General features: G+C 38.9%; 1 protein-coding gene across 1 annotated transcript in view; it reads right to left on the bottom strand.

Moving 5' to 3' along the window:
- CREBBP (CREB binding protein) overlaps positions 1-12,342 on the bottom strand; it is a 100,493-nt gene that overhangs the window by 18,982 nt on the left and 69,169 nt on the right. The window contains exons 16-20 of the mRNA XM_009277507.2: positions 12,032-12,218; positions 6,948-7,066; positions 6,574-6,813; positions 5,992-6,080; positions 65-145 (exon numbers count right to left, since the gene is read on the bottom strand). Coding sequence (XP_009275782.2) covers positions 65-145; positions 5,992-6,080; positions 6,574-6,813; positions 6,948-7,066; positions 12,032-12,218 — 716 coding nt within the window. The remainder of the gene's footprint in view (positions 1-64; positions 146-5,991; positions 6,081-6,573; positions 6,814-6,947; positions 7,067-12,031; positions 12,219-12,342) is intronic.

Genomic DNA, 12,342 nt, shown 5'->3' with positions numbered 1-12,342 from the left:
ACAGGACTACACATCATCCCTCCCATTTAAAAAGGCGGCATGCAGAAGTAAGGAAGCGACTTACGTTTGAGGCTGGGAAGGGTCATCACCCAGGGTGACATTCTCCCCCTGGATTTCAGTGAAACACTTCTCACAGAAGTGATACCTGTCAGCAAGAAGGCCATATTTGGGTGAACTGGTCCAGCACAACATACAGCCACCCAAGCACGGAGCCACCAACCAGAGCAGGGCAGATCACCACGACGAAAGGGGGGGCGTTGTTGGTTGATTGATGGGTCAGTGTGGACAATGAGGAGGAACAGAGGGGAGGGGAGGGCAGGATTAGAGAACAGGGGAGGGAACAAACAGCACAGACGTAAGAGGTAAGACGCAAACACCAAGACAACACAGAGCAGAAAGCCAAGGCAAAGCACAGATTAGCATTCGGTCTCATTTTATACATTACTAACAAGTCGTTGGGTGTCAAATTCAAAATTTGGGGAGGGTTAATGAAGTAGCTACCAAGCGCTACATTTGTATAGACTTCAAATTTAAGAATTTGGATTTGATTTGCATTACTTAGGAAAAAATTCTCTTTGAATCCAGGCTTGCGACTGATCGAGTTTCCTTTGGTTAAAAAAAACAGCCTGTCAAAAAGCTTTAAGAACACATTTATTACAGATTTAAGTAATTAGAAAATATGCTGAAAGCATTTACTGATTGTCAGTAAAAACTGTAAAAGCAGAAACACTTGGTATTGAAAAAAATCTGTAAAAATTGTAAATTCAAAGGTTATTTGACTATAAGATTAAATGTGACCAATTGCTCTGCTAATATTATTTAATATAAATGAAACCAAATCCATACTCTAGACAAACATTTAACAGAAATGCAATTATGGGTCAGAGTTTCCAGCCATTTATCTAGAATTACGATATATGTATATATGTGAACAACATTGAATATTGTACATACATACAATATATTTATCAGGTACATTAAAGATGCAGAATTAAGCTTTACAAATTGAATATGAGGTTAGGTACAATTTTTGGTCACCAGACCAAGAGCCAATCCAAGTTATACTCAGCAAAACCAATACTCAGTTTAACAGTAAATTCAAAGGTTATTTGACTATAAGATTAAATGTGACCAATTGCTCTGCTAATATTATTTAATATAAATGAAACCAAATCCATACTCTAGACAAACATTTAACAGAAATGCAATTATGGGTCAGAGTTTCCAGCCATTTATCTAGAATTACGATATATGTATATATGTGAACAACATTGAATATTGTACATACATACAATATATTTATCAGGTACATTAAAGATGCAGAATTAAGCTTTACAAATTGAATATGAGGTTAGGTACAATTTTTGGTCACCAGACCAAGAGCCAATCCAAGTTATACTCAGCAAAACCAATACTGCAGTTTAACAAACCAAGCTGAGTAAATTGGAATACAACTCTACAAAAATACAATCTGCATTTGAAAAAAAAAATAAAATCTAAGTTACACAGATTTTTGGGTTTTTTTTGGTGGGTTGGTTTGTTTGTTTGTTTCAGATGAACTGGAACCAAAGTTGTCAGGGTCATTAAAAAAAAAAAAAAAAGAGGCTAAATGTTTGGAAAGGATATGAATTCACACATGAACAAAGGTAACAAAGAGAGGCCACAGCTGTAAAATGCAGGAAGGCCACAAAGGATCATCAAAATAAGGAGCTTTATGGAGGATCAAGAGTGAGAGAGTATAAGCAGCAATGGCAGCACAGTAAAACGCAGTTTTAGTACTCAAACACTAGAACCGTAAGAATGGTAAGTATAAAGGCATCAAACGAGACTCAATGTCACAATGAACCAACAACTTAAGGGATGGAGATTAATAAATATGGCAGCTTGCCCCTTCAAATACATACTCATACACTTAAACTACTGTAATCCAGGTGACAGATCTCCAAGGCTGTGCTTTCCTGGAGACAACAAAAGCCATTTATAGGCACTTATTGAAATGTATGGATCAGAATTTCCTCCTGTGACACGCACTGGCCATCACGTCTCCACTACACGTTTTTCTAAATGCTTGTGAAACACAGCGCAAGCAAGCGGGAGCGGGTCCTTCAGCAGCGCCCGATGAATCGGGGAAAGACGTTCTGCGGAGCAATCTGCGTCCTCCCCAGGCTGGAGCCAGGTCCGTGTTACCACAGCATAATTTACAAGAGCCTGAAAACTTCTGCAAACTCTGCCAGCTGGCTCAGGCTTCAAGAGCTACTCTGCTAGCCAAGAACCACTTAAATGCAGCAGCACACTGAATACTCCGCTCTACTGTGGGATTGACAAAGAGGAAAAAGGTGTATTTTATTCTAGCTAATATAGCCCATACTGGCATATCCACGTAATCACCTTACCAGCAGGGCAGCTGCAACTTTGATAGCAACCACGTGAGCTAAAATGCCACGCTCCCCGCCCAGAGGGCTGCTTGCCAGCCTACCACAAGTTAAACTGCAAGTGATTTCTCTTCTCCTGGGCCAGCTCAACCCTCCCAAAGAAAAACAAGGCTTTTGGAGCTGATAATGCAACAGAACAAGGCCAGGAGGAAAAAAAAAAAATGTATTCCATTAATTTGTAATCATTGGGAATGATAAACATATTATGGTTATTACAGAGCAATATTACAAGAGAATTTCAGGAGTAGATACTGACACTGCACATCTCACACTGACTTCACTTGCCCCTGAACTGACACAGTATCATCTAGTAATTTTTTTTTTTAATTAAAAAACCCAAACATAACAGGTTCAGAATTTTATATCCTTTTACACATTGTCTGTGTCCTTTTTTTCTACAACGTGCTTCTTTAGATTTTTCTTCAATTAAAAACCCCCACTGATTATCTTCCTTACTAACAAGGTTGCTCATTTTAAAAGTCAGATTGGGAAGGACTGAAACACAGGAGGACCCAAACGCAGGAGTGTGTAGCCAGAAAAATCCACGGTCAAGGCTCCTATTAATGCTTTGCTACATTTAAACAATCCCAGAAAAGGTTAATTCTGATCCATTTTCGGAATAATTTATGGGCTTTCAAAGCACTCATGAAACTGAGCAATGAGGCTGCCTTTGATATTGGATTTAAGTTACACTGCAGAGATCTAACTAGCTCCACCAGCACAGATATTTCACCCTCTGTTCACACTGCAGCTGCGGGAAGCTCAGTCTCGCAGGGACGAGCCCTTCGGTTCGGCAGCCTGTTAAGCACGTGCTCCAGCGATCCGTGGATCTGAAGGGGAGCACAGGATTGCACGTGCTGCAGAACCAAAGCCTAACGCTAGCAAGAGTCAAGCCTTAATCCATGGTATTAAAATGAGGAAACAGAAATTGAAATACAGTGAAAATGAGTCACCTAACGATCATGAACATTTGTCCATAAAATAACCAAGGTGAAACAATAGCTATAACTTATTATGGATATGGACCCTCAGAATCGGAGACTTGCTTGTAATTCACTGACTTTTGCATGTCACTACAAATATTCAACAAAACCCATAGAAAGCATACAATATTCTAGTTATAACAGTCATAGAAAATCCAAAGAATGTACTTATTGCAACACATCAAAAATGAAAAGCTTTTCAAATGCAGACTGTTCAGGTGACCGATTCCCGTTTATCAGAGTAACATTATGGTTCAATACCAAAGTCCAGAAAATGCTCAATCTCTGCATTAACAGGTGAATTTCCAACTGTAATTAAGTGCATTCAAAGGAAATTCTAAATTAGTAATTGGATGCTAGCACTGATATGAAATACCATCAGTTTTCTCAACTGGATATTCACACATGAAGTATATTTTCTGAACACTTACTTTAACTAAACTTCTGCCTTATTATGGAAGCCAAACAGTTCTATACCAAACAATGAACTTTTAATCATTGAACTGTAGTGCCAGAGTTAATTTATTCAACAGTGCCTAAATATTCTTAGTTGTAATTTAGTTATGCGATATGCTGGATTTTAAGTACATCCAATATTGTCTGTTCCATAAATGGAAAAAAATCAAGAACATTTGACCAATTAAAGATCTGCTGGAACCACAGAATTTGTTTTTCCACTAATTTGCTACTCGGTTAAGAAAAATCTAAGATTTGAAGATCACCGTCACAGGAAACGGTTAATTTGACTGTTTTAGAGCAATACAGCTGATGAGTAAGGGCTTTCTATGATCCGATAGTCCAAATGCACACTTAAAAATATGGTGATTGATCTTTAGAAATATTTTGTTAAAAAACCCAACCCAAAAAACCATTCATCACTCAATTTAGTTGGCCTGAAATAGAAAACCTCCCCCCTCTCCCCCGCTCCCAACTCAAAACCACCCCAAATCCCCAAACCCCAACCCTTTCTCAAGACATCTGGATGAACAGAAATCTACACCTACTTCTGTTCTGCTACTGGCCTACTGACACTTAAGACAAATCGCCTCCCTTTTATTACTACCCTTTTAGACTAAACTCAATGTAAATGGACTATCACATTTATAACATGTAGGAAATTGAAATACTGCATCACCGAGTCCCAAGGAACCCACTGCCCCATCAACTCTGTACTTCTTGCTAGCAACCAACATTGCCTTCCACCAAGTAATCCAAATGATTTAATACTAACTTAAATAGGAAAGGTATAACTGAAAGAAAAACGACCCATCCTTCAGTTATTTTTGAAGTTGCTATTCTTTTCAAATACAGTACTACGTGGATGCATAAAAGTATTTGAAATTCTACCACACAGAATTGGTATTTAAGGTTTATTTCTTCCCCACTTCCAGTACTGAAGTACTATCTCTTTAAATGCACTTTAATTGCTTTATTTCTCTTCAGACTGACTTTTTTCTGAGTTCACAGCGGCTGTATAAAAGCTTTTATGAGAGCTCGTGAACTTACATTCCTCCGCGTCAATACTATCTGCCTCACAAAGGCCACTTAAGACCCAACATACAACGTAAGACAACACGTTGTCATCTCCCACACTGTGCTGCTTCAGCTAGGTGGTACACAACAGCCTTGCACCATCTTACAGCATGTTTGGTGACGGAGGGATCGCCTTAAGAGGGACTAAACGCAAGCACCGACTGTGTGAATTAGTTCTGTAACTTCAGTTAGACAACAGCCCGCTGTGCACTTCAAAGCTGGCAAGGCTTATAGACTGCCAAGCCTCTGGAAAGCAATTCATAACTTTGTTTTACACAGGGAAAGGAAAGTTTGTGTCTTAGCCCATTTATGTTTTGCATTTTTGGGGGGTGGGGAAACATCTAAGAAACCAAAACCAAAGCCGAGTTCTCAGTTTGCTTTGTTATTAAAGCACTGTTGATTTAAGCATTAAATGCAAAATTAATATTATAATGTAACAATTGTTTAATAATAATACAAACACCAAATCCTAATATTAATTAAAAATAACAGAAACTATTGTTTTCGTAGCTTCTCATGGAGTCTCTGGGTAGTTTTCAATGCTAATTTAAAGCTAATTTAAGTAGAATTAAGTACTAACTAGGAAGAGAGAATGTAAGTCTTGCAATCACTGTACCCTTTACTTTGCAAATTCTGACACTAATTTGAAAACAAACCTGCATATTTTTACAATTCTCCCAGAACAAAGTAACATGATTTCTCAGTGCCTTTTTGCAGTTCTGCCCTTCTCCCTCCAGCAAGCCCTGCTACTCATTTTGTAGAAAACATGGACAACTTCACTTCCACTTAGGTGGTGCGTGGGGCAGCCTAGCTAATAGCGGGCTAGTGTGTGCAAGTACAGTGTGTATCAAGCTGCAGTACAGGTAACTAAAGGGTCACCTGCAAAAGGACAGCATGCAAAGATATAAAAATAACTTTTTCCTGACTTAGCTGACAAAGGAAAGAAAAAGTTAATAATCCTCCTCCTCCGTATGTGCAGAGAACTCAAAGGATCTCACTTCTAGAATAAGGGAAAAAAAACCAACCCCAAGTCAAGGACTTACCTATTCTGGTAACTGTAGTAGGCAGCATCACGAGGAATAGTACACAACTGCTTGCCGTAGCAGCACAAGGTCTGTGGAGAAAACTCATACTGCAAAACAACGGTGAGAAAAGCAGCTTTAAAATGTAATCTTATGTTAATCAAGTATCTATTAGGCAAGCCTGACGCTTACAGGTATCATAATACATTCTTATGTTTATCACACTTTTCCAAGCTATTGTAAATAAGAGAGCTGTGCTAATATAATTTAATTACAATTATTAACTCTATAAGCTAAATAGCTGACCCTCTAACCACCTACTTTATTGCAACGGACATGGGAAACAAGCAAAGTGTTTTAATACTGCTTATGACCAAAAAAGGTGTTCTCTGAGGGAGAAAAATGCAATAATAATGGAATAGCAGCAAGAAGGATGCTATCCACCTTTTTTAGCTCTTAGCATGCTTATAATAAAGCCAAACTTTTACCAACACTTTCATTCAATATTTCAATTTTTTAAAAAAGTATACAAAGCATATGTTTTATCTGATTAATCAAGCTAAGCTCTTTGGAAGAATACAGCTCCATCCCTGGAATACATACCTTGCGCCCACAACAGTAGCCAAGTGATTGCATAACAGGATCGATTTCTTGTTCAAACACCTCCGCGAGTTTAGTGCAAAACTTATAGACCCTGGAAGTCTTGCGATTGTAAAGCCAGGCATTGTTAAACATTAGCCAAACATCGTCCACGTATTGCCAGGGTTCTTGGTACTGCCCAGTATCCAATTTACGTTTAATGGTTGAAAGATCCATAGGATTCTTCACAATGTCGAAGTAGTCCTTCAAACACACACACAAAACCTTTTATTTTTAACATGTCAACCATTCACACTATGTTGTTCAGAAAAAAGGAAATGTTTATATGAGCAAAGACAAAACACAAAAACATTTTGTATTTTTTAATGCCAACTCACCGGAATCCCTAAAAGCTGGGGATCCACAGGCTGTCTAAAAGGTAGAGACTCTGGGTCCTGCCGGTACAAAGCTTCAAGGGTAGGCATGAGAGCCTGGCGCAGCTCCTCAGGTTTGAAAACTGTTAATGGAAGTCAGAGAGGTTAGAACATTTCCTTCCAGGTTTCCTAACCTTGAGTCCTATTAAAAAAGAAACCCAAAAGAACTACATTAACATAAAAAAAAAAATCTTAAGAGGGATTTCCTGATCTGCATAGCTGATCAGAGGCAAAACTTACAATCAAGAGGCTACTGCACAGCCTTTATGTTTACTCAAATCACAGTAGGCGATATTCCCAGAATAACAAGATGGGAACAACTGTAGCACGTAACGATACATATTCTAGAGCGTTAAAAAAAAAAAAAAAAGAACTTATCCAGAACCAAATTAATTCAATTGCTTCAACATGGATGAACCTTAGCCCTTCAGAGAAGAGACTAAGCATATGTTCCTCTCCGTCCCTTCTAACCTCGTCTGCTATTTCCAAGCCAAGATTCTTCTAGCAAAAAACACCATAGTGGACAGGGCCGAAGAGCCAGCTCTACAGAGAGTAACCAGATGTCTTGATAGCTGGCACAGGAATTTTCTGGCCACAGTATACAAACAGTCCTGGTCTGATGGACTGTTAACTGATTTTGAAAGTGTTAATACTTCCAGATTGATATGCATCATTACAACCACTTGGCAACAGTGGCATGGCAACAGCCATGTTTCTTTCACTAGTGGATGACAAGGACAAGAAAGGCAACGCATTTTCTGAAAAATGATAACTTGGAGAGCTCTTTGAACATCTCAGCAGTGTAATTACATTTATTTCCTTAGGAACAGAGTCTTTAAATAGGAAAGAATACCTATTATTCAGAAAAAGACAACTAAGTAAAGCCAGATAGCATCTAATATTTATCTACCTGGCTGAAACAAGAACGATACCAGTAAAAGAGAACAATTAAGGAGTTCTGTTGAAAGCACTTAAATCAACAGGGCTACAGTGACCCCTTTGAGGCTGATCATTGCTTTTGTCACTCAAATGGTATTTTGGTAAGATATACTTTTTCATTTGGGTGATATTTCTGAGAGGAGGTCTTTTCGTCTCAACTACACTCACCAAAATTACACACAAAAATAAAGCAAGACAAGAAATTAAATTGACGCTACTTAAAAAAATTTCTGAAGCATTAAGTACTCATTTTTTTTAGCCATTTGTAGATGCTGCAGCTGCTGGAAATTGTTAGTCAGGATGAAAATTGTAAGTCCGTTTGAGTGCACTGCCTCTAACTGGAGAGAGGATTGCTGCTCATGTACGCAACAGGCAAGATACCACCCAAGTCACCTAAATCATGGCAAAGGGCTAAGCAAGCTGTCAGAAGGGCTTCCGCAAGGGCTTGCCTTAAAGATACAGCAAGATCTCATGCTGCTACCTCGGAACTCAGACTCGCCAGATTAAAAACGAGATGAGCCAAGGAGGCCTAACATTTGTTGTTACGACGACGAATGCAACTTGATGATCGTTTCAGCTGTTGCCACAATCTCAGTCCCGATAAAATGGCAATTCTCTTCCATATTTATTGATGCCATATAGGCAGGCACTTTCCTATGAAGGGAACCCTACCATATACTTTCAAAGTTTTCTAAACAACTACTAAATTATCATATGGAATTCTTGAGAACAGAGGGAAATATTAAATTCCATTCATGAGAAAGTATTCTCTATTGCTTCTGGAACCATCTTCCTCCGGCTCAGGCAGTTCATAACCTGATAATCGGAATTATTTCATTTAATGAAATTTAAAGGTCAAAAAGCACCTTTTAATAATCTATTTTGGCCACCTGCTTGACGTTACTTTTAGAATTTTCCCTGTACCAACCCCTATAAAAACATACCGCTAAGCTAGAGTATCTTTCAAAGAAAATCCAATCTTAATTTAAACCCAAACTACAGAGATTCAGCACAACTTTTGCCAAGTTCCTTAAAGCCTAATTATCTTTGCTGATAAAGTTTACAACCTACTTTCATTTTGAAGTTTGAAAAAATAAAAATATCCAGTTATTTCAATTTATGACTTCACCTAAAAACGTAAAGAAAAGCTGCTTTCATCTTTAGCAGTAAAAAAGCTGCTCTGCCTCTAAGAAATATGACTAATAACAGAACATTTGATCATAGGATCTCCCTATACAGAGATTTTACAAGAAAGTTTCTGTTCTCCCCTCTCCCCCTTTCCCACAATTAAATGCTCTCGGTTCTCCTCTGGTAGCTAGAAGATCTTTGTAAGGAGCTGGCATCCAGCTATCCCATTTTGCCTTGGATGCGTGGGTGGTGAAAAGAAATTGGGATCTTTGCCTGAATCATGATGACGTATGATCTGCCAGAAAAGAGTATAATGCTACCTTTTTTACCTTTTCATATTTTTATTTCTTCCAAACAGAGGAAATCCTGCTTATGATTACTAAGGAGAAAATTCGTAAAGGAAGATGAAGACATCTTCAAAACAGTAAGGACAATACACCTGAATATCCCCCCCCCCAAACCAAGCCCTTGCAGGTTTTGCATTATTATGTCTTATAAAGATGGGAAGAAACCAGTAAAACTAACCTCGAAGGTCAAACTAAGGCAGCCATCTACAACGAGAAGAGGAGACAGGAGCTACCCAAATGAGTATTATACTGTTTCTTTTGAGAAGACTGCAAGGGGAAGAAGCAAGGAACCAAAAATCTTCCTTTCTTGCTTACATTAGATTCGCAGAAAAAAAGCAAAACCAAACCAAACCCCTGAATTTGGAAGGGTTTGGTTGCCCCCATTTATGAAGGCAAAACGTTGATGAGGACGAAAAGCTTGCTGAAGGGGCGTCTGCAATTCTCCAAAAAAGCTGAACTACAAAAATTCAGATGTAAGTGAATTGAGCAGAGCGGTATCTCAGCAGTATTATCTTGGCCTGTTCTCTAGCCCGTACAGTATTTCCATCACTTAAGTCAGGTTACAGTCTAGTTATAGGAGGTGAGCACAGCCAGGCCGATGGTGTTCAGTACACCTGGATGGGCAGTACAAACAGATGAGATTCCAACTCCACAACATAAGCCACTTGTACCCAGAAAAACACTCCTTTAGGGTCCAGATGAATCTTTTCAAACATTAAGCTATCAGGCTATAACTTGCTAAGTTATCTTACAGCATACACTCCATGACACTTCCAACTGCGAGCCTTCCCCTTAGCAGTGGCAGCACATATTTGCTGCGTTCCCAGGTTACTGTGGGGTGCACCTCAGGAATCTGGCCGCATAGGAAGGAAAAAGAGTTTCCAATACTTTCGTAACCCATGAAAGAGTCCAGATGAGTCTCATAAGTAGTTTTAAAATATCATATAACCCTTAAGCACACTTCACAGTATTTGCTCTCAAATACCTCTTGGTTTATTTAGCATTTAAATACAAACTCTCTATTAAAGTTGGACAAACTACTTGGTGAGAAAACGTCACCATTTAAAGTTGTATATGCTGTTGTACCTGCCCATGCTGCACATGTATTACACTATATGGTTACTTAGTGACAATATTTCTAAGATAAAATTGTGTTACTAAATGAGGTACTGGAAACAGGTAGTAACCCAGACTGAATCAGCAGAACGACAGTGCAGCTCTTCCATGGACTAATTCTGCAAGAACCTTCCTCTTTCAACCACTCACCTCGATTTACTTGCAAGCGCACTCCTAACAAGCAGCAATGATTCTTTCCACTGGGAATATAACTGGTTTATAAATGCTAATCAGCTTTCCACTCCCTGTGTTACATTTTGTTTGAAATAGGCTCTGCCAGTTAGTTCTGCAGCGCGCTCTCATTTGGCTGGCCCACTGTGCTACAAGCTGAAAAAACCATCCTACAGGAAAATGTGTTTCATAGCGTTTTATTATGAAAAGATTATGTTTAGTAATTAAACGCAACCCAAGGCATATACAGGAGATCAAGATTCAAGCTGCACAAACTTTAAAACTTTATGATTTCTTGATCACATTCTGGAAAGCATGCACCCATGATGTTCTCCTAATGCAGCTTCCTTTGCAAGGGAAGAAGGAAAAGTAACGAAATGGATCATCACTTTCCCTTTTTTGACATCTGCAGCATGCTGAAAGCTTACCTTTGGTCAAAACCTAAAAACTAACCACAGAAAATGTCATCTCAAAAAACAGGATGCTAAGACACAAAGGTCTCTAAACAGCTAAGGTTTTTGAGTCCAAAACCTTATCTTGCAGGCTCCCACAAAGCCTGCACTACAAATGGAGTAATTTCTTCTTGCCTGTTTAAGAATCTTATTCATTTATTTCTTACTAACCCAAGGCATGCAATCATTTATGTAAGTCCATTCAAGATCTGTAATGCCATGAAGTTTCCTTTTGGAAAAATATACAGTATACAGAGACAGTCACACCTAAATCTATGGTAACACTGTATATTAATTTAAGAGACTACTGACCTAACTATTTCTGAGGAGAAAGCTTTCAAATGAACACTACACTGAAAACTACACAGGACTTCAAACGTTAAGGCTGTTGCAGCAGACCAGCCTTGGAGGAACACAGATTCAGGAGAAGAGTTCAAGCAAGCACCTGATTCTCAGAGAAGTGAAGGCTAAAACTCAGTATGAAGACGGTGTGTGCAATGGAGAGGAAAAGCAAAGCAATGGATGTTCTTGGTTACTGAGAGCACTCTATCTACACTAAGCTCCCTTGAAAGAGCACTGGCCAAGATGTACAGGGAGAGATTTATGTCTGTAATTTCTCCAGCAATTGCTGCCTTGGTCCTTCTGGGCAGAAACTGGAAGCTGTGAGAAGACTGCTGGGATCAAGACCGCAATGACATGCTTTTCTCACCTGTGATTCATGTAACATTAAAGGAATGCTACTTTCAAAAATAAATTACACAAAGTATGGATCTCCTAGAGCTCCATATGCTGGAAAACACGTGCAGAACAGACCTCCCAGCAGGAACTGAGACCGTGGAAAACAAATGCTAGTAAAATAAAGCACACAAGAAAACCTCAGTTTTCATACACATACTTTTTTTGCGGGGCTGAGATGGCGATGTGGACTGTGAAGTGGTTCCATTAGTGCCGCTCTCCTCTTCCTCTTTAGCATCTACTTTTATTTCGGGCTTCTTTTCTTCTATTTCCATTGGCTCCTGTTTCAGTTCTGTTCCATCTGTTTCCTCTTTTGTTTGTGAAGATCCTTGTAAATCCTCCTCCACCTTAAGAAAGGATGCAATGAGATGTACCATTACATCTATGACCCAAACTTGAGTCATCAAAATATCAGTTTGAGATTGTCAAAGCACTCTCCATCCATGGCTTTCCTCAGGACAGTTACTTTCC

The sequence above is a fragment of the Aptenodytes forsteri genome, unplaced genomic scaffold, assembly GCF_000699145.1.
Source record: "Aptenodytes forsteri isolate BGI_AS27 unplaced genomic scaffold, ASM69914v1 Scaffold26, whole genome shotgun sequence".
In the NCBI taxonomy this organism is placed as follows: Eukaryota; Metazoa; Chordata; class Aves; order Sphenisciformes; family Spheniscidae; genus Aptenodytes; species Aptenodytes forsteri.
This window is presented reverse-complemented; position numbering and strand designations above follow the sequence as displayed.